This window comes from Cajanus cajan, chromosome 5 (assembly GCF_000230855.2).
Source record: "Cajanus cajan strain Asha chromosome 5, NIPB_CcT2T_4, whole genome shotgun sequence".
Classification (NCBI taxonomy): Eukaryota; Viridiplantae; Streptophyta; class Magnoliopsida; order Fabales; family Fabaceae; genus Cajanus; species Cajanus cajan.
This window is the reverse complement of record NC_138521.1, coordinates 66,060,769-66,085,606: the sequence shown is the minus strand read 5'-3', so window position 1 is coordinate 66,085,606 and position 24,838 is coordinate 66,060,769. Positions and strand designations below refer to the sequence as shown.

The 24,838-nt window shown below is 31.6% G+C and overlaps 3 protein-coding genes across 5 annotated transcripts; 1 reads left to right on the top strand and 2 right to left on the bottom strand.

Annotated features, from left to right (window-relative positions):
- Positions 1-396: 396 nt before the first annotated feature.
- Positions 397-3,841, bottom strand: LOC109808799 (metaxin-like protein). The gene is made up of 6 exons (XM_020371941.3): positions 3,599-3,841; positions 3,125-3,462; positions 2,929-3,005; positions 2,713-2,773; positions 1,574-1,730; positions 397-711 (listed from the first exon to the last, which is right to left on the bottom strand). Exons 1-6 carry the CDS (start codon positions 3,741-3,743, stop codon positions 524-526), a joined length of 966 nt encoding a protein of 321 aa, XP_020227530.1. The 5' UTR covers positions 3,744-3,841; the 3' UTR covers positions 397-523.
- A 5,301-nt stretch (positions 3,842-9,142) lies between these two features.
- Positions 9,143-18,453, top strand: LOC109807457 (pumilio homolog 6, chloroplastic). Of its 3 annotated transcripts, XM_020369978.3 has the most exons (12): positions 9,143-9,467; positions 9,598-9,683; positions 9,963-10,310; positions 10,476-10,651; positions 11,003-12,318; positions 12,408-12,549; positions 12,643-12,750; positions 14,415-14,627; positions 14,713-14,823; positions 16,038-16,232; positions 16,919-17,087; positions 18,073-18,453. In XM_020369978.3, the coding sequence occupies exons 3-12, from the start codon at positions 10,025-10,027 to the stop codon at positions 18,093-18,095; spliced, it is 2,739 nt and encodes a 912-aa protein (XP_020225567.1). In that variant the 5' UTR covers positions 9,143-9,467; positions 9,598-9,683; positions 9,963-10,024; the 3' UTR covers positions 18,096-18,453. The 3 variants fall into 3 exon arrangements, with proteins under 3 accessions (XP_020225567.1, XP_020225565.1, XP_082931827.1); XM_020369976.3 differs by lacking the exon at positions 9,598-9,683; XM_083075701.1 differs by lacking the exons at positions 9,143-9,467; positions 9,598-9,683 and adding an exon at positions 9,706-9,796.
- Positions 18,454-20,648: 2,195 nt separating this feature from the next.
- RID2 (S-adenosyl-L-methionine-dependent methyltransferases superfamily protein) lies at positions 20,649-23,454 on the bottom strand. The gene is made up of 9 exons (XM_020369979.3): positions 23,299-23,454; positions 23,137-23,212; positions 22,951-23,034; positions 22,788-22,843; positions 22,590-22,646; positions 22,194-22,243; positions 21,847-21,999; positions 21,418-21,553; positions 20,649-21,159 (listed from the first exon to the last, which is right to left on the bottom strand). Exons 1-9 carry the CDS (start codon positions 23,395-23,397, stop codon positions 20,992-20,994), a joined length of 879 nt encoding a protein of 292 aa, XP_020225568.1. The 5' UTR covers positions 23,398-23,454; the 3' UTR covers positions 20,649-20,991.
- Between the last annotated feature and the right edge of the window lie 1,384 nt (positions 23,455-24,838).

The window sequence follows — 24,838 nt, the reverse complement described above, 5'->3', positions numbered from 1 at the left end:
CCAAATTGTATAGTAAAAAAACTAAATTCTTGTTTTCCTTTTAGTTTCCAGTCCTTCTATACAATAGGAGTATTGTACAAGCCTATATATGTTACTTTTTCTATTGTTTTTCCAAGAACCTTTGTAAAACTCTCCAAATAATACATTTAATATAAATTTTAAATTTATCCCTCGCAGACTTGTCTCTATTGGAAAAGGGCAGAAATCTGTTGCATATTTATTATTCGTATGCACGAGATAATAACTCTCAAAAACTGATTAAGCCGACAAAGCCAAAGGTTCACTGAAGAGTCAAGTCATGGTTCATTTCCTTCAACTCTAAAAATTAGCATATTCCAATGATCAATCCGATAAAATCAATTGGTGTACAAAAATGGATTTTGTAATTAGTATGAGTGGATCTTAAAGAATAAATGGTAATTTCCAATTTTGCATCGTAACAAAGTACAGGTGACACTTGATTTATTAGGTTGGCACCCTTGGCTTTATAATTGAGAGTAAGATAAAAAAAATGAATGCATTATCACTCATAGTAATCATAACCCCCATCAGCATCATCTAACTCCAGTTCAGCATCATCAAATGAAGTCATAAGTGTGAGGAAAACAACAACTGCAACCAACTGTGCTGCTACAAAATATTTGGCCTTCCTTTTGAAGGTTTTCTCCTCCTTTGTTTTCTCTCTTTTGGGTTTGTTCTTTGGCTTTGAACCTAAATTCACATAAGAGTGACATCGCATGAGTTTAAAATAAATAAAAAATATATATATATATATAATACATTTTTCACATAATTAACATATTCTAATAATAATACAATAAAACTTTACCCGAGAAACTAAATAAGTGGCATTGTGCCACAAATTGAAACTACTTCAACATAAAACGTATTGTTCTAACCTGAAAACTCATTTTTCCTTATCCATATGACCACATGCAGAAATTTTTAAAGACACGCCAAGATTTAGGAATTAGGAGGCAAGGCAACTACCATGAGCCCTAATTTATGGTTTTATTATGCAAGAGCACAACAAGGTCACAAACCTAACCTAAGAAAACATTAACCAAGTTTTCTTTTATCCAAGAAAAATTAATCAAGTTAACCTCAATTGTTACACAACAAGCTTAATACATGTAGTGATTCTGTGATTAATAGATATAATATATTGGCGCACAGCATTGGCTTTACTTGCGTATTCTATATTTTATATAATAATAGTATAATAACAAGTTACCATGAGATTCCATCTTAAGAATAGCTGAAAGATTAACATTTCACTGGTTGAAATTTGATTACACCCATCCCATAATTTTCTAGTCACCGAAACCTATGAATTTCAGAACACTCCAGTCCTATTAAAAAAGACCTAGAAAGTAGAATAGGTCTAGGTACTATCTGAATAACACGACACCATGCCAGCATATTCCCAGCCACTGTATTCAAATAAAATTGTTAGAAAGAAGAATTATGTTCTAGTTATCTAGAATAATCGGAGTACCACTTATGCTTGTTAAGGCAAACTCATCAAACAAAACTAAGAAGTAAACATTTACAAAATCAGAAAATATCCTACTTGAATGACTTTTGGGAGCAGACGATGATGCATTGGTATGAAATTGTGGGCCAGAGGGAGGAGATGGAGCGGCTTCAATAAGTTCTGTCTTACATTGTTGCACATATCTAACTAAATTAGCATGCTCCAAAAACTTGGTCCGCAGCATTGAAGACTCCTGATGGTACATGAATGCAGGAATCAAACACATGTAGCACAGGTGCAAAAAATAAAATAAAATAAAAAAATATATATCTACAGTCTTCATTAAGAGAAGACAGGAATCTCATGGATAGAAGAATGCAAAAGCAACTCCGTATGGAGGCTTAGAAGGCGTATTACCAAATAGCAAATATTAGTTTCCTTGTTCAGGACGAGTATTACACTATTACCCCAAATCAGATTATGTTTAAAAACTAACACATTTCTCAATAAGAAGAAAAATAGGAACCCCAAATCACCAATCTCTCACTCAGCTGTCTTACCAGAAAAATCTGAGTTACAAATTTTCCATCTAGTGTGCCCCATTGCAGTTGTTTTATTATTTCTAGCAACACTGATCCACTCTCCCGTGATTCTTACACCAGAGAGAAGTATTTAAGTACAAAAAACTCCAAATGGACATGATTACAGCATGAAATATCTCTTACTTTGGACGATCTAAAAAGAATGATGAAATTGAAGTTGGGGCCAGTTGGCAGACAGATTGACTGTCTATTGCTCTTGAACAGCTTTTAGCAATAATTAATGTTCTTTTTCTATGATAAAACCTTTCAAATATTAACTTTAATCCTTAAAGAACAATCTTAGTCAATTGTCATTCACTCTGCCAAAATTTGGCAGCTTACCATTTGAAAACACTTCATATACAGCTATAAATGGGTTCCCTAACATAATCCTTTTTCTGAATGAATTTCTCTTTTACCTAACTATAGGCTAATGTGTTACACTGCTTCAGTCAATAGAGTGCCAAAAACATTCATTCACATCTTGAGAATCATACCAACTTCATGATAGTTCCCAGAGTGTAAAATGTAAACATAAGTCCATAACTATCTAACCCCAATTCTAATTGACCAGTATAAACCAAGCAGCCACTAGAGTATACGCAATTATCTAAAACAAATGTTAGTAACAAAGTAATGAATATTAATACTTACAGGTAAAGCTTGAAGAACAACTAGTCCATGTGCAAGAAAAATAGCATCCAAGCTTGATGGCCTGCATAATCCGAATAAAGCATATGAATACATCACCATGAGGTCAAAGTCAACAATTGCTCTAAAAATGAAAACAAACCAAAATCTTCCAACAAATTGCTCTAACAAAAGATAATTATGCTAACAAGTTCACCATAACTCAACTAGAGGAATCACCTGTTCTCAAATAAGTAATTCTGTTCACCTAAGCAACTTGACAAGGCATCATATGCAGACTTTGCTCTCTCGTAAATCTGTCCATCACTAATAGCTAAACATAAGTACCAAATCAAAGAGGAAAAATCACACAAAAAATCAAAACTAATACACACATAAAAAATTGAAATAACTGACCGTAGGGAAAGAAACTAACCTCTTCTTTCTTCACTTCAGCATTGTCATTAGTTATCCCATGCTTCAACTTCACCCAATGAGCTTTCTTCCAAAATAGAATCTTCCCCAACGGCCACGGAAGATCAGAGTAATAGATAGTATAAGCAGAGGAACCTTCACACCCAAGCCAGAGTTCATAGGCAAGTGCATCAGCAAGCCAAGCGGTGAGAATTGCTTTGGTTGAAATCCAATCAGGGAGTGAAGAAACTCCACTGTCTAAATCAACTACGCCAACATCTTTCTTCAAGCATTCAATGATCCCTTCTTTCTCATTATTATAAGCCACAGTGTCACCAACCTCAAAGTAAGGAATTTGATCTAAACAAAACAAAAAAGGGCATGCCCATGAGCTAAAAAACGGTAAAAATAAATAAATAAATAAAATTATGAGATGGAATGTGAAGCCATGAGGGTCAGAGAGAAAAATAGGGGAAAGGGGGAAAAGGGGTGTTACCAGAATGAGGGTTGTTGAGGTGGAAGTCCAAGAAGAAGGGAAATTGAGCGAACTTGAGATAGATGTAAGCAGAGAGGCATTGAGGGCAACCAGTTGGGAGGCCAAAACAGGGCTTTCGCACCACCAAAGTGTTAACTTCCGCCATGCATCAATGTCAATAACTCCTTAGTCCTTACCAGGGTTTAGGGTTCGTCTTAGTGTGTCTGGTTTCTTCCTATGTTTCTGTTTCTTTCAAATGGACCTTCTTCTTCTTCTTCTTCTTCTTCTTTTTTTTTTTTTTTTGTAAATTGGGCCTGTTTTAAAAGTTTTTTTAGTTTAAAAATATTTTAAAGTTAATAAAAAAAGCTTCAAAGAAGATTTTTTTCCCCAAAATATTCAGACCGTAAAATTATTGGAGGAAATAAATTTTTCTATGAAATATTTAATAAAATTAAATATTTAAAAATTTTGTATTATAGTTTATATGTTAAGTTAGAAAAACTTCGTATCAAGTTATATGGTTTCCTTTTTAAGGTCATCTTAAGTTGTCAATTTTTATTTTGTGATAGTATTAAAAAACAAAAAGCTAATGGAGTTCCATGACTATTAACGAAGAGGAATGAAGGAAAAAAAATGTCTATATAACATTGACACAAATATTTAAGTGTTTATTATGCAACATTAAAATGATTAACATTTTGTAGCAAAGTTTGATATATCACTTTTAAGCATTTTATATAACAAAATTAAAATAGTGCAACAAGTCCCCATTGTTAAAATTTCTATAATATATATATATATATATATATATATATATATATATATATATATATTAATATTAGTTCATGCAATATACAATTATGTTTATTATATATAGTTAAAATTTATAATAAATTATATATAAATAAATATTATGTTTAAATATTTAAAATTTATATAAATAAATATTTTTAAACATGTAAATAATATTTTAAATTTAAGATAAATAATTTATAGTATAATATAAAAATCTTATTTATTTATTGATATTTTTTTAAAAATTAATATTTAATTTATAAATAATTATGATAAATAAAATTAAATTAAGAAATTAAAAGAATTCCTATAAATTATCTCGTTGAAGAAAAACTTTTAAAAACACTCGCATGCAAAATAGTTGATTGTGTTCAATTTGTAAATTAAAAAAAAATTAAAAACTATTTGATACTTTATTTCATTAATTTAAATCAATGTATAAAATGATTTTATGATCTATCATAATCCTTATATTTAACGGTTCAACTAACAATAAAAGACAACTAATAATTTAAAGTTATATGTCTATTGATATTTGAATATGTATTATATATCATTTATATGAAAGTCAAACAACTATGCAAACATGTATGATATAAATATAATAATTTAATAAAAGTAAACTATACAATCTAAGTTATCGGTCAAACTCCTACCATCAACTAGTTACTCTAAGGTAGCACAAAATATTAGCATCGTCAATCTCAACATGGCCTCTAAAACAGCTCCCACATAAATCTATCCATACTTTATTATCATACCAAGCATGATCATTGCAATCCATCCACATGAAAACAGGCAAGGATAAGTTAGAGTTTAAAGAAACAATATATATATACAACACAAAATATCCATAATATTAAAATATCATCACATCTTCACCTCATTTTCAACACTATCAACATATGATATCACAACACAATCATCATATATCAACATGAACAATTCAGTCAACTACAACACGGTATCAAGTTGAACATCACTACATCAACAACTTAGATTGTTCATCACAACAACATAACAACTACATGTGTCATCACGTATTTCAATTAGGAAATCTCCTACAACACAGTGTTAATAATTTAAATGATTTGACCCTATTGAACCAACAACACATGATGATCTTTTCGAGTTTGTTAAATCAACAACAAATTAGATATCAATCCATAACACAAACAATTTGGCTTCTCAGATGTCGTCACTTAATTTGAGAAGTCTAGTATTACTATAAAGGTAGAACAACTAGGTATAGGTCTACCATAACATTAGCTGGCTTAACTAAGTCTCTTATGAGATTAATCCACTAACTACCCTCCAAATACTACGTCCTTCCAATAATCAGTTAGAAAATAAGTTTTCAACTTTGTACTTTACTCGGTTGATCACTCGTAATTAATATAGTTTAACCTAACTCCTATATTATGGTCGCTTTATACACGCATGTCTTGACCTTGTCCATGTATAGTACTAACTAAGATTATAGAGGAGACTTAACAGTCTCTTCAAGAGTCAACTTATCAAAAAGATTTATTTAACTAATTGGGCTCTCAACCCCTAAACAACATAATATCCCTGCAATAAGATATACAACTTCTAAAATCTCTCATTTAGTTCTAAGTTGATCAACACAATTTTCAACACCATGCCTGAATGGTTAAAGCATTCGCAACATTCATCATCTCAGCAACACTACAACATCATGCTTAAAGCACATTCAACACAACTACACCACCCAAACACAACATACAACTCAATTCACTTTCAACTCTCAACCATCAATCATCTTTAATTACCATCATATATCAACATACATATAATGATAAGCTTTAAGCAACTTAAAACATGTAATAGATTAACCTACTATACTTGTATTTGACAATTTATCAACCAAACAACAAGTTTTCATTTAGCAATTAGTGCTTGGTGCCATTCAGACAAAATATCCTTTATCTCATCCACACCCGGTGCAATACAACTCACACTCAACATGGATTAGGTAAAGGCCCTTGGGACCTCATGCACAGTGTGGTAAAGGCCCTTGGGACCTCATGCACAGTGTGGTAAAGTCCCACATGCAACCTCATTTTAGGCAAAGAGTCTTTGCCTAACTTATGTTCAACGTCACCACACTGGCAACTAACATCGTATAGGCAAAGAGTTATGGCTCGACCACACTAGGCTCCACAGCCTCCACTTAACTTGAGGTTCTTTGTCCCCAAGTTAGAGACCTCTTAGTGGTTTCACGTCTAACACCATTCAAATCACGCTCGACGCAATTTCAACTTGAGACAAGTCTCTCTCCTCACGTTTGATGCCACCAATCTACACTGGTGTGGCAAAGTATCAGATGGCCTCATGTTGAAACCATGTATGACTTCTTGAAGGTGCACTTGATGCAACATAAGTTATACACTTATGCAGATCACAAATTCTCCTCGCTATTCACATGAAATCCAGTAAAACCAACATGCAACTCATATAAAAAACACCATTTCCAACATGCAACTCATAATTAAACCAAAACATAAATATTTTCAACATATTGTTTCCCAAAACCATAACCCTCAACTCTCAACATGCAACCTACTTAGAATCAACCAACTCAATTACGAATCTCAAAGATTTCAAACAACATGTAACTCAAAAATCATTCAACAACTTAGTAACTCAACTAAAAGCAGGAATCCAACTTCTCTTGCCTCGAAACTGAAAAAGAACTGGGAAAAAAAGAGAGAAAAAGAGCACTAAGCTACTCCAAGCCCACTATGAACAAATCAACAACTCAATTCAAGGTTCCTACTGACCTAAATCAAACAACAACACGACAAGAATGAGATTTAGGAAGAAGAATCATCCTACAAGAAAAGGTTTATAAGAGAAAGAGACTCACAAACTAGAGCACTTCTTTATAGACTTCATCTTTCTAAGCTTTTGAAGAATTGGACTTACAAGACTCGATTCTAAACAAAAATCTTATATACCAACTTCCCTCGGGTCAAACTAAATCTTCACCTAAAAAAAACTTGAGTCACTAAAACTCATAAGAAATCTTTAGATATAGAGTCTCTCAACACAAAACAATAACCTATACAACAATATATAATTAAATAAAATCAACAGTAACACTTTAAGACTTATAGTGTCACAAAAAAACAAATCCTAATTTTTTTTCATTAAAAGAACACATGCTAAAAAATACTCACACTTAAGATACATGAAAGTTACACCAATTAATAACTTTCAATTTAATAATATTTTCTCAAAACTCACCATTAGATTAAAACTTTATATTACCTTGAACATATATGCTATTTTTTTTTCAAAATTGAACAACAATAAAAAGATAATAAAATTACTCATATTTGAGTATATTTTCAAAAATATATACTACATTAATTTTAATCTATATGAATAAGATATCTAATAATTTTTTTATTAATAAGAAATTTTGTATATATGATACAAGTGAAAGAAAGTTTCAATCTAATAATTGAGAAAACATCATTAAATTAAAATTTATTAAAAGGTATAATAGTTATATAAGTTACATCGATATAATTTGATCTATTCTTTATATATATATATATATATATATATTATTTTTAATAATATATTAAAGGCATTAATTAATTAAATGGAGAACAACTTGTCAATAAGAATTTAATGAGGGTAAAATCCTATAAATGATACTTTTGTTAAAAATTATGTAGGATAAATAAATTATATTGATGTATAATTTTATAGTTTATAGATTTTTTATTTTAGTACTACTTTTAATTGATTTTTAAGGTTTGAATATAATAAATTTTATTGATCTTAATAAAATATTTATTAAGTTTTTAATTTAATTTTTTGTATTTTAACTCTACTGATATTTTAGTCTATGCAATTTACATGTTTACATGTTTATTATATATAGCTAAATTTTATAATAAGTTATATATGTAAATGAATATTATGTTTGAATATATAAATTATATTTAAATTCTACATAAATAAATATCTTTAAACATATAAATTATATTTTAAATTTATGATAAATAACTAATATTATAAAAAAATTATTTTTATTTATTAATAATTTATTGAAAAGTATTAAAATTTAATTCATGTATAATTATATTAAATAAAACTAAATTAGACAATAAATAAAAAAATTATAAAAAAAATTTCATTAAAAAAAATTCTCAAAATACTCTCTCAACATGTAACATTTAATATTTATCATATAGGAGTCGATAATAAATATATAGTAATTTTTTTTTCTCATTCTCACTTTCTTAATAAATGTAGTAATGATTTATTGATAAAAGAGTAATTAATGTTATCTTGAAATTTAAAAATAATAATTAAATAAAAAATATTAAAAAAATATAACAAGTAAAAAGGAATGATGAAAGTAATATATTAAGAAGTTATTTAATCAATATTAAATAAATGTATCACAAATTTGTCAACAAGTATTGAATGCATATAAAAAATATGAGTAAAAAATGTCTGAAAAGTCCAATAAATGGCCTTTTATTAAAATTTATGTAGGAAACATTAAATGCATTGAATAGTACATATATTTTATTAATATTTTGTAGGATACATGAAATAATGTATATTTTTATTAATATTATTATGATGTAAAGACATAAAATAATTAAAAATATATATAATTTGAAGATGGCACTCAACGGTGGTATGGGTAATGCATGATATGATATGCGCATGATTAGTTTGGGCACTCTGGTTGCCTCTTTGTCCCACTCTGACGGGTCACAAACTCCCAAATCGAAACACGACAGCACAGGGAGAATAGCAAAACGGCGTGTGGAAGTAGCGCTTTTTTCTCCACCCAATCCAATCTAAACCCAACGCACTTTTAAAATCTTCATCTCCACTGCACTGCACACTGCACACTGCACTGCACTTCACCCATAACATTAACAATAATAAATATAAATAAATAAATAAATAATTACTAATAACATATCAATTCAGTCACACTCATTCTCATCCCTCTCTCTCTCTTTACAATTTCCGCTTCCTAGAAGAATCTAGGGTTTCAAACTCACTCATTCTTCGCCTTCTCAACGGAAACTTCAACGTACGTTCGTTTTCTTCATGCTTCAACTACTCTCATGCTTTCCGTGTCTTCTCGCCTTCTCTTTCTCCTCTATTTTTTTTTTCTTCTTCTTGTTGTATGAAATTATGAATTGGTTATCTGTTTGAGGTAGTTGGACTTGCTTGTTGGCCTCGCTGATAATACTTGCTTACCGAGTTGAAGAGGAAGAACGTTTCACTTGTAATTAAGTTTTGAACAGTAAGCTTGTTATGACTTTCAGGAGCGCGTGGCACTATCGTAATTTAACTCTCTGAATTTGATCATAATTTGACTGTGAGAATTTGCATTGCATTTGTATAAATTGGCGTGAGGTATTCTATATTTCTATTATGAAATTATTTCTTTTGTCAGTATTCACTGTGTTGTTTCATCTCTGTTTTTGTTTCTTGTACTATGCTTGCTTACTTTCCTAGTGTAATAAAGTTAATTTCTCCTTGGATGATTATGCTGATGCAACAATTTGTGGGTGCACTTTAGGAGGCAACATGACATTTCTGGTTTCCATTACAAAAGAAGGGGCAAACTAGTCTTCCAGTAGTATGGCAACTGAGAGTCCAATTAGGATCTCAGAAGCTGGGGGTAAATGGCCGTCTCTTAAGGAAGCTGCGACGTTTGGTGCACCATCTCGTCACATGGCAACAGAGGATATGGGTATATTTTTGAATGGTCATAGGTTCCATGGCAGTGGAAAGGATGTGGTCCCCAATCGCAGTGGCAGTGCACCTCCAAGCATGGAAGGCTCATTTCTTGCCATAGAAAACTTATTATCCCATAACACAACCAGGAATGCAAGCTTGGGATCTCTGAACAGAGCTATGCAAAAATGTGAGTCGGAAGACCAATTACTAGCTAATCTTGCTTGTTTGACTGCTCTATTGTCAACTAAACACTAAATATCCTCTCCCGCTATATCATGGGAAAAGGACCTGTATGGTGTGCCATATTGGTAGTTTTAGGCTTTTAATAGTAATTGGTGATTGTCTTCTGCAGATGATAGCGGTAAAGGTTCTTTTCATTTGCCACGAGGAACACTTGCAACACACAGGGAGGAGTCCGAAGATGATTCAACTCCACAGCTGTATGATAATGAGTTAGATAAGACTAGTGGAAAATGGCATAGACAGGATGTGGCTTCAACATCATCTCAGCACAAAAATTTAGTACCGGTGATTATTCTGATATCAACTTCTGAATTTGTAAAATCTCTTAAGTTTTCTGCATATAAATTACAAGACGACATATTTTCTTACATATGAACAATTTATTTGTTTTAAATTTACTTTTTTCTGCATTTATTTCCTTTTGTTTCTGCCTCTTTACTGCTGCAGCGGGTACTGTGTACTGATCCCATAATTTTGATAACTTTTTTCTTCGACTGTTTTTTTTGTTTTTTTTTTGTTTTTGAGTCCGATATTTGACTGTAGTCAACACTTAACCTTTATTTTTGCCTCTTCCAGATTTTCTGATTATGAATGCATGATATATATTTTTTTCTGTATTGAAATTCAAAATTTCAGGAAGATCTTCCCAATACCATGTCAACTGTATATAATAAGTCTCTTGGAGTGGTGGATGAACTATTTGACATAGATACTGGTTCCAGTTCCTCTACAGTGGATACTGTAAAACCTACCATAGGCGAAGATGATATAAGGCTGTCATCAACTGTTGATTCTCCTGCCCCTGTCACAAGCTCATCATCTCTCAATTCCACTGGAAGCATGGGCTTTAATGACTTAGATGTTACAATTGTAGAATCTCAAGTAAGGGCTCTCAGTGTATCTAATCTACCAAACTCAGAAAGCCAGAGTAATGAAGATAAATGGAAGAGCAGCTGCCAGAATAATTTGATGCAACATCAGCAACAAAATTATCCACATGAAGTTCCGAGCACCAATTCTCAAAGTGAAAAAAGTGCATATGTTGGTATGGAACATTATCTTCACAATCCCAACAAGTTCTCCTCTGACGTACAGCCTGTACTGCAATCATCAGGGTTTACACCTCCACTATATGCTTCAGCAGCAGCTTATATGACCTCAACAAATCCATTTTACACTAATTTGCAGGCCTCAGGCATATATTCTCCACAATATGTAGGTGCGTACCCGTTTAATCCCACAGCTGTTCCTCCATATATTGCTGCATACCCTCCTCATGGTTCTGTACCACTTGTTGATGGGGCTACCGGTAATAGTTTTACTCCCCAAGCACCAGGGGTTTCTCCGACTGCAGGAAACATTTCACACGGCGCTGAAAGGATACATGCAAACAATTTGTTTGGACAATTTGCATTTCCTCTGCAGCCTTCTTTTGGTGATCCTATTTACATGCAATATCATCAGCAACCTTTTGTGGAGGGATATGGTGTATCTGGTCATCTGATGGCACCTAGAGCCAATGTTGGTGGCCAAATTGGTCCCCTTGATTCCCAGAAAGGGCCCAATAGTGGGGCTTACCTGGATGACAAAAAATTACATAATCAGAGAAGTGGTGCTAATTTGAATCCTAATAGAGGTGGGGTAATACTTCCTGGTTATTTTGGACACCCTTCAAATATGGGTTTCGTAACCCAGTATCCAGGTTCCCCACTTTCTAGACCAGTTTTATCAGGATACCCAGAAGGCAGTCCTGGCCTTCTAGGTGGAAGGAATGAAATGAAACTCTCTCCAGCTTCTGGTAGGAATGGAGGTTTATTATCTGGATGGCATGGTCAAAGAGCCTTTGACATTGCTCATGACCCCAAAATTGCTATTTTCCTTGAAGAGTTAAAATCTGGCAAAGGTCGCAGATTTGAACTATCTGATATTATTGGACATATAGTTCAATTTAGGCAAGTAATATTTTCGGTGATCTTTTTACTTATCATTTTATCAATTCCTTGGCTATGGAAATTAAGTTCACTGTGGTTTTTAACTCCAGCACTGATCAGCATGGGAGCCGTTTTATACAGCAGAAGTTGGAAAGCTGTGGTGTTGAAGAGAAGGAGTTAGTGTTCAAAGAGGTTCTTCCACATACTTCTAAATTAATGACTGATGTATTTGGCAACTATGTAATCCAGAAGGTGAGTTTTGAAGTGATGGTCATTGTCATTAATTAACTTTATGGTTGTCTGGAGTCTGTTATGCTCTAATTTGTCTATGTCTCCTGTGCATAGTTTTTTGAGTATGGAAGCCCTGAGCAGAGGAAGGAACTTGCAAATCGACTTCTTGGTCAGATACTGCCTTTAAGTCTGCAAATGTATGGCTGTCGTGTAATCCAAAAGGTATGTAATTCGTATTGATTCATGTAACATGAAGACATTGGTATATTTATTTTCCTTGAAAGCTATTGCAATCTGGTCACATGATATCTTCATTAATATTTATTAATCATTTGAATATATGAAGATCCTACTTAAACATTTGCTAGAATTCTGGCTTTTTGCAAATTACAATCTGAAAATGGGGCTCTGCTTATCTCATAAATTTATCTTTTCTTCTTTTAGCCAAGGTGTAGTTCCTAGTAATGACGAAATCAGTTTGTTTGCAATAGATGAAGATAAAAGTATTTATGGTCTGTTACTCTGTTTTTCATGTCAAATGCAAGTTGCATGATTTTCCTCACTGGCTCTGTTTTTTTCGAGAGCAATTTTGTTTTTAACTTCAGCCCAAATTCTGTTTGATTATCAATACAAACAGGCTCTTAGTCATAGTAATATCTGCCATGGATTGATGAAGTGGTGTCAACATGAACTTATATGGCTTTTCTTGTGTAGACAACAGATAGAAGATGAAATGAAGATTTTATCAAAGAAAATAATTTCTCCATTCCAAATTGGGTTTTGTAAATTAAAAGAGTTGCAAAAGCAAAGAAAGCTGACTAATACTATTATATAAACATGTTCTTTGTGCTTCTTTTTAACACAGATCTTCTCACTTGGAGAACAGGAAAACTGAATATTATTTAATGTTTTTTCAGTACAAACACTAATCCTTGTTTATAGGCTACACTTATTAAAGGAAGAACAGAAATTTGAATAGGCTAAGCCTATTAAGGGAAAGACAAAATGTGAAAGATAACGTCTATTCTAATAATTACAAGTATCATCTGAATATATAGTTATATACAGGGGTATTCTATCCTAAATTAATGCCTATTTACAACATTCTCTTGGAAGACTCCCGGCCCCCAAAATCAGAAGGGTCAAGGACTCTAGGTAAGGTATAATAAAAGGTTTAGTGGGGGATTAGGACCTACTTGTATTCAGTAATAAAAGGGGAATAATAGGGGGAGTTAGAATCAGTTGAGAGAAGGAAATTCAAAGGGAGAACCAGGTCACTCAAGTTCAAAACCTGGGAATTAGAGAGGAGATTTTCCATTGTCTCGTTCTAAATCTCTGGTTATCTATCAACAGTTCAACACTGATACTGATTGGAATAGTTTATGAAATAAGTTTTTGTTCTTCTTTCTTCTTTCTAATTTGATCATCCACCTATCTTTAGACATTGTAGACAGCTAGTGCCAGGAAAAGCACAGGGAGTGTCTTTTTTCTTTTTTCTCTATTACATGAATCTTAGATTGTTTGTACTTGGTGCTCGCCTGCTTGGCTAATGCTTTTAAATGCCTATGATTAATCTATTGAAGAGTGTGCAGTGACACAATTGAAGGTTGTCAGGTTGATTTCTCATAACTACGTTGTTTCTTTGTTTTCTTCTAATGGGATTTGGTCATTGTGGCTTAGACTATCTATTCTGGGAGTTGAGATATTTCTGTTTCTATTAATTTCTTTTCCATTTTTACATGTATTTATTTTCTGAAAGCAATACTGGCCACCGGGAAACTGCCTTTAGCATAACAATGTTTATAAATACAAGAAATATTTCCAGTATATTGTGTGTTGGTTTAAATATATCATTTCATATTTATTTCTATTTTGTGCCTGTACAGGCACTTGAGGTTATTGATCTTGAACAGAAAGTTCAGCTTGTTCATGAGCTAGATGGAAATGTTATGAGATGTGTCAGAGACCAAAATGGGAATCATGTAATACAGAAGTGCATTGAATCTATTCCAACTGCAAATATTGACTTTATAATAACTTCTTTTCGTGGTCAAGTTGCTATTCTATCTATGCATCCTTATGGTTGCCGAGTCATACAGGTAAGGTTATTGCATTTACCTTTTCCATAAAGAAATTGATGCTTCTTTGATTGCACATTTAGCCCCATGATAATGTTTCTTGTAGAGAGTTCTTGAGCATTGTTCAGATGAGGTTCAGTGTCAGTTTATTGTGGATGAAATCTTGGAGTCAGTTTTTACTCTTGCTCAGGACCAGTATGGTAATTATGTTACTCAGGTTAGTTACTATTTGTCTCTCGCTGTTAATTGTAGTATTGAATTTTAGCAGTGGGTGGTGGTTATGATGCATAGTAGAATCTGAATCAAGTTGAAGGTATAGACATGCCCTTTCTATCATTTGTACAATTATAAATAACAACACGAGCACTGTCTGCATTACACAATTAGCCAGGTTTGTGGCTCCAAGCCACCACACTCTTATTACATGTATTGCTCCTGCTCTGCTTTATAATACACGATATAGTCTGCTTTGTGAGTCTTAGCAGATGCTAAATTGCTATTTCACTCTTCTAAGATTTAAAAAAAAACGGAAACCTGGTGCTATAAAGCTCTTGCCAATGGTGGGGTCCAGGTAAGGGGAGGATCATTACAAGCCTATTGTTGACAGCCTTACCTTGTATTTGCAAGAGGCTGATTCCGGGACATGAACCTGTGATCTCCTAATTACACTGTAGCAATTGTAACCATTGCACCACGGCTCCCCTTCACTTTTCAAAGTCTTTCCTTTTGCAATTTTTATTCTAATTTGCACTTTTCCCCTAGGCTTTTTTGAATTTTCATTTTGCCAGATCACTTATTAACACGATGTTTAATCTAAAAAATAATCATAAGTTTCCATATTCTTTTTCTACTATTATGTCGTTTTCTGCTGAATTTTATATTTCTATAATTCCTAAATTTATAGCCAAATCATTTTATACTGTTCAAACTGCAGAGGACATTGCATTTGCAAAGAGAAGAAATTGATTCATTTTTATGCATGCTATGATGATATTGACTGGCGGTGGTTGTCTATTGTGAACTCGATACACTGTATACAAGATAGGGCAGTGCTAATGACTGGAGTAAATAAAAATGTGCAAAGGCTCTTTTGGAGGAAACAACCCAATTCATTTCCAAGCATAATATTCAAATTAAATTTTACAGATTCTCTTTGTATATTTGTGTGTGTATTTTACTTTTGGTTGAGGGGATGTTCAAGGTCTTCTTCCCCGCTTTCCTTGGCCTTTAAATACTTTTTTTGTGTATATATGTTTATTGATAATGCCCTTTCAAGTAGCCTTATCAATGCTTGGAATGATATAGATAATTCTGGGTTTACTTGGGTAACATTTGCTATTTTGCACATGGGATATTTCGTGGTTTGTGGACCTGTTGTTTAAATTTTTGTTTCATTTCTTTAGTTATGATGCTTTGCTTATGTCTTTACAGCATGTGTTGGAGAGAGGAAAGCCTCAGGAAAGGGGCCAAATTATTAACAAGCTGTCAGGACATATTGTCCAATTAAGCCAGCACAAATTTGCATCAAATGTTGTTGAGAAATGTTTGGAGTATGCTGATGCCTCTGAACGGCAGTTGTTAATCGCAGAGATTGTTGGACATGACAAACAAAATGATAATTTATTGGTAAGTATTAACTTTTTTAAGGCTAATCACATTTACTATTTAATAAAATGTTTGTATACTATAATGCATAGCAGATTATATCTTCGAAGCTGGCATAGCAGAAAAATTGCAACCTAATTATCTTGGAAAGTTGTTAGATTAGAGTTTTACTTGCTTGCTTTTCTATATTGTTAAAAATATTACTAGAAATGAGGAAGAGGTTTTTAAGAAAGTTCAACTTGGGTAGGCTATAAATCCTCCCAAAAGAAAGGAGGGGGTTGGTGGAGAAGAAAACAGCATTATAATTCGCTTAAAACCTTATACCATTAGGCAAGGCAAGAAATTGTGAAATTGTTCCTTTAGGCAGAAGCTTCATGTTATTTGTTGTTTTCTAACCTTATTCCCCAGCACAAACCATAGTTGCACTGTTGTACAAAAGAAATACCTTATCCTCAAGAAAAATGGTGAGGAAAATTATTAAACCTAGTTATCAAGCAAATCATTCAAGTAATTCAGCCTTATGCCTGGATGGTTTGAATCAAATATTTGATTGTAATTGCCTGAATTTTTTGCTATATGGTATTGTTATGGATGAATCTCAACTTGAAACATCAATTTGCAAATGCCTACCTTGAGAGACTGATACCAATCAATCTGAATCGGGTTTGGTACCCTTGCTTACTACTCCGTGCTTAATTTCATTGTAGACAATGATGAAAGACCAATTTGCAAATTATGTGATCCAGAAGGTTCTTGAGATCTGTTCCGAAAATCAGCGAGCAATGTTACTTTCTCGCGTAAGACTTAATGCTCATGCTTTAAAGAAGTACACTTACGGAAAACACATTGTGGCTCGGTTTGAACAGCTACTTGGAGGTGTGTACTCAACTCCTAGTACTTTGGTTGACATACAGAAATCTTGGTTAGTTTACATATATCATGATTGCATTCTTCTATTAATATATAATCAGGTAGGGTGTGCCCGAGAAATTTTGCTTGAGCTTTGCCAAGTGGCATTCACTCATGTTTGGTACATTGAAGAACTAAATAGTGTGATAAAAGAATAATGTTTAATCTTTCTGGTTAGGAGGGGTAATATAACCCGGTACAAGCATTGATCAGCTTTTAGTTTATAGTGATATAAATGGATATCTTCTCTTTAGAGTCTTCAGGATTATCTTACGCAAAACTAAACAAGCTATTAGACTTGAATTTATTATACATTTAATTTGGACTTTTGTGTGTACTTTCTATGTCAATAAGAATCTATAAAATGTTTTATTTAGTTTGTAATGTTAGTTTATATATTATATTTATTTTTTTAATAATAATGATAATAATAATAATAATAATATTATTATTATTATTAGGAAAAGGTACTTCGTGCTTATATATTTTAAAATATAAAATATAAAAAAAAAAAGTGAAAAAAGTAATATAGTTACTATTTTTATAGAAAGCACTGTCAAATATGGTTTTACAATATTAAGAGTTATTTTGTTTTAAGCTTCTGTGAATTTTTTTTAAAATTTTATTCTTTAACTAACAAATAACAAATATTAAGGGATAAAAACGTCAAACAAAATGTGTACATGAAAATGAAAATTCCTCTTTATATATACATATAAATTATTATTAATATACCGATTCGACTATAGATAAATCATTGAACTTTAAATCAGTACTATGATTTGTTCAATATTATGTTTGGTTGTAAAGAAAAACTGAGTTATCAAACAACAGAGAGAAAATGCCTTCTTTTTTATTTTACCCAATTTTTTCTCTTTCCCATTTCCCAAAAAAAAAAAATTGTCTTAAGAGTCCGCATTTCATGATTTCTTATCCTATATTGTGCATGCAGAAAACCAAACACCTGGATCATGATGACAATAGCGGGTCTTGCACAATGCTTCTGTGGCCTGCAAACACATGTATTTCTGTATCACAGGAGATAGATGCGATATTTGATCTATTGACTAAATCTATGCTACCGTGGCTTCATATCTTCTGTTGCACCTTCATAGTTTTCCGACATTCGTGGCTTCAAGAAACATTAGTGTATGCATGCATACATGATGTGGTGAAACTTGATGTAATTAAGTCATTTAAGTAATTGGTTTGTATAATTAGTCGGAAGGAAATCCTTAGTGATGTAAATTTACTGGATCCTCTTCCTCTCTGCTTTACTGTGGTTTTTCTATAGGAAAGGGCTGAGGACAATCATGGGTTTGTCTCTCCTTAATATCTGGTCTCTCGTCCTTCTAGTTTGCATGCTCATTTAAATAATCACGATTAAATTAAGTGCCGGCTGATCCTGGTTAAAGCTTGATCTCGAATTAAAAAAAAATGGTTTTATGACCAAAATTACTATTGGTGCATGAACACTAAACAAAATCAAAAGATAAACTTGATAATGATAATTTCTTTTGATACAGAAATGATAATGATAATTAAACTTTTTATGGAGGTAATTCATTTATTTTTGTGAATTATTTGTTTTGACATGCAATTTAGAAATATTTTAGTAATTTGTGAAAAGGAAATTTATTTTAGTAACTTGTGAAAATATTTTGATTACCTAAAATTACACAATTTCAAATTTTCTAAATTTTTTTAACGAAAATTTTCATACTTAATCTTTTATATGCTTATATCTTCTCTCACTCTTTTCTCCCTCCCTCCTCTATTCTCAATCCTCTCTCCATTGCTATTTCCTGTTCTCCCCCTCCCTCTCTCCCCTCTCCCCTCTCCCCTCACTCTTCTCTCCCTCCTTTCTCCTCTTTTGTCTCCCCCCCCTTCCCTCCCTCTGATCTATCTTATTTCTCTTTTCCTTCTCCCATCCCTCTTGCTATCTTCTCTTCCTCTTGTCTTTCCTACATATTTTCTTATTATCAAGGCAAACAAAAAATACTAATATTTGTTATATTGAATTTTATCTTATATAAAAATTAATATTTTAGTTTGTACAATACGTAAATATGTTTATTATTTATAATTAAAATTTATAATAAATGATATATATAATAAATGTTTAAATATATAAGTTATATTTAAAATTTATATATATAGATATTTTAAAACATTATATTTTAAATTTAGGATAAATAATTTATGTTAGAGTAAAAATATATTTTTATTTATTATTAATTTATTTTAAAATATTGATATTTAATTTATAAATAATTAAGATAAATAAGAAATAAATTTTGATAAATAGTTAAGAAAATTCGATACAAATCTTCTCATTAATAAAAAAAAAATCTTTAAAAACACTCTTATAAAATAACGGTGTTAATGTTTAATATGTTAGATTGGTGTTTTAAATTATTATATATTAAAATTTGCTTAATATTTATTTTTGTAAAATCTAATATTGAAAATTTAGTTTATATTTAAAAATCAATTTTCCATATGATGAAAATTAAGTTGTTCTATCTAAATTAACAATTTAAGAATTTTAAATTAATTTATCAAAACAAAACATTAAACAAAAATACAACTTAAATCAAAATTCAAATGTTAAAATTTTTTAATTTCCTGAAATTTTAAAATTAGACATCCTAACGAGCTTCGCCTGTAAAAATGATTTTATTTTCATCTTAAGCTTTTGATTACCTTTTATAATCAATTTACTCAGTTAAATATAGATCATGATTTAACTCCTCTAACTGTGTAAATGAGTGAATAAACGAAGACCTCAGATCCTTGCCAAATATATATATATCAAATATTTAATTGAGTAACATTACAATTTTACTATTTGAACTTCATTGATAAGTTTGATACATGCGAATAAATTGACTACTAAGTCCATCTTATGGCATTTAATTATTTTCTATAAACAATTTACTCCACGAAAAATATTGCTAAGGATTTAACTTGCTCAAATCATTTCTAAACTAGTGAATAAACGAAGATAGAAGCCATAGACTATTCCCCAGTCCCCACCCGCGAAATAAAAAAAAGAAAAACATCATTCAAACATTTAATTATGAGCTTGGCATGAACAAAACTTTCAATTTTACTTATTTACTAAATTGTTAATTTTGATCAATTTATTTTCTAGTTAAAGAACAATACCATCTAATGGTATAAATCAAGGAGCTTAACTCAGTTAATTAGACAAGATGGTAAGCTCCCTAGGTACCAAATTTAAATTCTACACAAAAATAAATATGTAATGTAATAGTGTAATGCATCATTTACATAATCAAAATCAATCACTTGTTCTCGTGGTCATTTCAAGTGGCAAATGATTTTGTTTTTGCCAATGATCAATTCAAATAAACATGGTGATATAATCTTAAAATAACTTTTTTTTTGTGAAGAAAATGTGTATCTGTCGGGCGGCATGAATGCCCCTCTGAACCAAAAAAATAGCTATAGAAGATATGAAAGACAAATCTAAACCCTGAAAAATTACAGTAAGACTATAAGTAAAAAACTAAATATAAAATGGATACACAACTATAATTACTAGTTACTTGAAAAGCTATTCTGGAATTGTGCGCCTTACATTAAAATGCATAAGAATGGCTAATAATATTATCTGTATTTAAAACCACATACAAAATTACAGGCCCCAAATGAATCAGGATCCTCCACTTCAAAATAAAAAAATTGATATTCCAACAAACCACATAAATATCCTACAAGACTCCATCGAAGAAATTTGACTGTAATTGAGGGTTGCCCTTCAGGACCCGAGTAAGATGCAATTCATAATGCCCATTAACAAATGATAAATGTCTCACCACCCTGAGGCAAATGCCAAATAAAATCAAAAGCGATCCTTCCTTTTCCGGCCAGTGTACTTGGTATCTGGAGGAACAGCATTTCCCCTTCTCCTCATCTGCTCCTTCTTCCTTAGTAACCATTCCTTTCCCTTCCCGCTCTTATTATTCTTTTTCTGTTTCTTCCGCGGTCTATGCCTGTCTGAGATACATACCTGCAGTATTTTCATTTTTTAAGCTTGTGAGTAAGGACGGGTTAGAAATGGCATTTTTTACATAACTTGTCCACATCTACTGCATTTCCAAAATCTGGAATCAATTTTCAAATAGGTAGTGATCTGTGAATACAACTAACTAATTGAATAAAGAAAAAATTAATAGCAGATGCTTTTTAAAGAAACCATACTTTCAGGAGGATTATTTTTTAAACAACTCATAATATAAACTTAATTCATAAATGCGGTAAAACTCACTGTCTGATTTTCTTCATCTTCACTGTCCTCATCAGAGCAACTCTCTCCATCTTCGTTTTTACCTTTGGATGACACAGATGCATTTACTGAACGTTGACCACATGTGAGAACAAGGAACTCCTTTCTCCTCTTCGAACTATCACAACAAGCCAATTGCTCTCCAGTTAGTGAAACACAATGATCAAGAAGGCTAGGCAGTGGTGCTGCTTTTCAAAAGAAATCATAGCTAGAAACCATATCAAATAAAAAACTAAACCCCTACAGTCAAATATAATTTTTCTTTGCTAGTGTACATAATTGGTGATAAATTTATAATTATATGAAACAAGGTGAGTCAACAATGCACCAATGTGTGACCCAATATATTACACATTTGTGAATCTGTGGTAAATGAGCCATAGTAGTATTTTAAGATTTATTTATTCATACCTGTGTGGAAAATCCACCACTATACCACCAGCAAATCCAGCATGCATTGCAGCATTTAAAATCAATTCACGTTGGTCTATATTTTCAGGATACACTTGAAATACTGCTCTAGCCCCATTTGCTAAGCATTTATATAAGGATGTAAAAAAGGCCCTACACAAGAAATTGAGATTATATATTAAGAGAGAAACAGAGAAAAGGAGAAGGTTCCAGAATTAATGAATCTCTCTATAGATAGTGAGATGCAAAGAAACATGGAATTGTGCAAGTCTCCATATAAGAGACCCAAAATATAAAAAGTTTATAAATAATGAAAAGCAGTATAATAAACAAGTAAAGGAACATACTTCAATCTTAATCGAGGGTTGTGAGAGGATTTATCAGCATTGCATAACCACTGCATTATGACATAAAAGTTTGCCGTGTCATATAAATGTCCACAGAATTATGAATGAAAACGAAATGCTGCAATCAAACTTCGTAGAGAATGAACATTTTTTCACATGACATAACTGCCCCTCCCCCCTCCCTCCTTCACCGCAAATAGAAATTGCAAATACAAGAGCTGTGCCATTCAAAATACGTAGCTTCAACTTGATACATTATAACTGAATATCATTTCTTTCACCCCCTAAGAGCTCTCAGCTCAAACTCAAAGGTCTTACATTTTTCACATTTAACATGGTAATCATTATGCAGTAATCTATTTCAGTTTGATTTTATCATTTATATTGAAAACACACCTGAACAGCGGATATACTGATAGCCCCGTCAATAACTCCAGGACGAAGCCCTAAACCCTGAAACCAATGACATAGCAACAAAATCAGTGAAGCACGATGCAGAACACAAACATCATGACTAAAAACAAACGCAAAAGGATATCAAAAGTGTTTAGAATTATAACAAGATAAAATTAAACTAAGGTAAATAGTATATACTTGACCCATGTCACCAAGTAGAAGGTCACCCTCAACCTCTCGCTCCAACGCAACATCTACATTTAACAAAACAAATAAAATTAGCAAAAACTAAAAGTGCAAAACTGATGAGAATAACAACATTAAAATAAAAAATAATAAAAAATTGGAGAGCACAACATACTAAGCATCGATGCTGAAATGTCAAGACCAATCCAATGGTGCCCATTCTCCGATAGCGTCTCGCCGCTCAGTCCCGATCCACAACCTACGCGTATTATTCATAAAGCATGAAAATTTGATGAAAGCGAGATAGAATAATCAAATTGAATTAAATTAAACTGAAACTAAAATTAAGAATCAAAATTACCGATATCAAGGAGTAATTTGGGAACGTCGTCATCAGGTAAAGCGAGTAGCTCGAGGGCTCTCTCTGAGAGTGTCGCCTTTTTGGCAGAGATAAAATAATAAATTAATTTGATAAAGAAAGAAAAGAAAATTGAATTAGGAAGAAGAAGATGAAGAAGAAAACCTGAATTTGAACAATACGGGAAGAAGAAGTGTACTTGCGAGCTTCGACGTCGTCGTAGAAAATCTCAGGCGGCGCAACCACTTCTGGTCTCGACGCCATCCTTTCACAGACCCAAAAACCCTAAACCCCAAATAATGCTTTGGCTATTTTTTTTTTTATTTATATGTAAACTGTATTGTTTATTATTAATTAATTTTATATTAAAAATATTTATTTATTATGGATTTGAATTATTAAAAAAAATCATCATCTACCAAGATATATGACCTAAAATACCAATTATTAAATGTAAAGTAGTTTTTTTTAATAATAATTTATTTATAATTTATAATAAATTGTTGGTTTTTGTAATGCATAAGTAAAAAAAATAATATTTGCAGTGATATTTAATTGTTTAAAAGTGTATAAATCACTTTAATATTAGTGTATGATTGTTAAACTTTTTTATTTATTTATATTAACTCACTCATTTTATTTCCAAGTTGATGCTCTAGCTAATAGGTGAGCAATCAAATTCGCTTATAATCCCTGCAATGGAGTATGAAAGCTCTGAATTCAGGTAGGTCAGGAATATTATTATAGATGTTAGACACTACTCTTGGACAATTCATCTCTAACAATATTTTCAATATCCTTTCAAAAGCTTTTATAATATGTTAATCTCTATTTTCTCTTACTCCCACGATGCTCCATAGGCACATAGGCATATGATATGAACTAATTGGCGTTCATTTTGGTTATCACACAATAGTCAATACAAAAACAAGTTGTGTTGTGCTCTCAGCCTCAAGCAAGAGCGATCGGATCATCTGCTTGTTGTGTTGCCAGACATTCCACAGTCAAAGAACGTATGCCAACAATCCTGTAAGTTGGATGCACAAAATAGGCAAACACGCTTCTCAAGTTGCATCCGTGTGGAAAGGATGTTTCACCGTTAAACTCTTATTAATATATACATTGTTTTAAAGTCATTTAGTAGTAGTAAAAACTTATAACATGAATTGGATTGAGATCTTGAAAGATTATTTTAATATGAAAAATACATATATATTTTAATGAAGTTTAAAAGATTTTAAAAATATGTCATGATTTTTAAATAATAATTTTTTATAATATTTTTAAAATATAAATTTTAATCAAAACTTTATAATCAGATTTTATAAAATATATTGGATTGAAATTTTGAAATACTATTTTAATATGAAAATGTCTTGTAAATTTAAGAAATTTAAAAGGAAATATCATGATTTTTAAGATTTTTTTAAACACATGAATTTTAATCAAAATTTTATAGTTCTGATTTTTTGATAAATAATTAATTTTAATGTCTTCTTACTTACCATTTTTTACATATCTAAAGTTATATTAACCCTTCATGTGTTGATATATTTTCTTTCATGCTTTTGAATTTGAAAAATATGTGAAAAAATAGCCTTCATTAACTAGTAGCAATGAAGATGAAGATTCATTCACTAATTCAATTGAAAATTCATTAGAACGATATTTTTTGTGAAAAAGTTATTTAATGTTACACATACTA

What these genes read in the sequence shown, in the direction of transcription:
- LOC109808799 (XM_020371941.3), bottom strand. Translation starts at nt 3,743, where the DNA reads ATGGCGGAAGTTAACACTTTGGTGGTGCGAAAGCCCTGTTTTGGCCTC. An exon ending in AATTACTTATTTGAGAACAG is followed by an intron (nt 2,774 to 2,928) that starts GTGATTCCTCTA and finishes CGGATTATGCAG; the next exon opens with GCCATCAAGCTTGGATGCTA. An exon ending in TTGTTCTTCAAGCTTTACCT is followed by an intron (nt 1,731 to 2,712) that starts GTAAGTATTAAT and finishes ATGTACCATCAG; the next exon opens with GAGTCTTCAATGCTGCGGAC.
- LOC109807457 (XM_020369976.3), top strand. Translation starts at nt 10,025, where the DNA reads ATGGCAACTGAGAGTCCAATTAGGATCTCAGAAGCTGGGGGTAAATGG. An exon ending in GCAACTATGTAATCCAGAAG is followed by an intron (nt 12,550 to 12,642) that starts GTGAGTTTTGAA and finishes TCCTGTGCATAG; the next exon opens with TTTTTTGAGTATGGAAGCCC. An exon ending in ATGGTTGCCGAGTCATACAG is followed by an intron (nt 14,628 to 14,712) that starts GTAAGGTTATTG and finishes TGTTTCTTGTAG; the next exon opens with AGAGTTCTTGAGCATTGTTC.
- RID2 (XM_020369979.3), bottom strand. Translation starts at nt 23,397, where the DNA reads ATGGCGTCGAGACCAGAAGTGGTTGCGCCGCCTGAGATTTTCTACGAC. An exon ending in TCAGTATATCCGCTGTTCAG is followed by an intron (nt 22,244 to 22,589) that starts GTGTGTTTTCAA and finishes GTCATAATGCAG; the next exon opens with TGGTTATGCAATGCTGATAA. An exon ending in GTGGTGGATTTTCCACACAG is followed by an intron (nt 21,554 to 21,846) that starts GTATGAATAAAT and finishes TTGTTGTGATAG; the next exon opens with TTCGAAGAGGAGAAAGGAGT.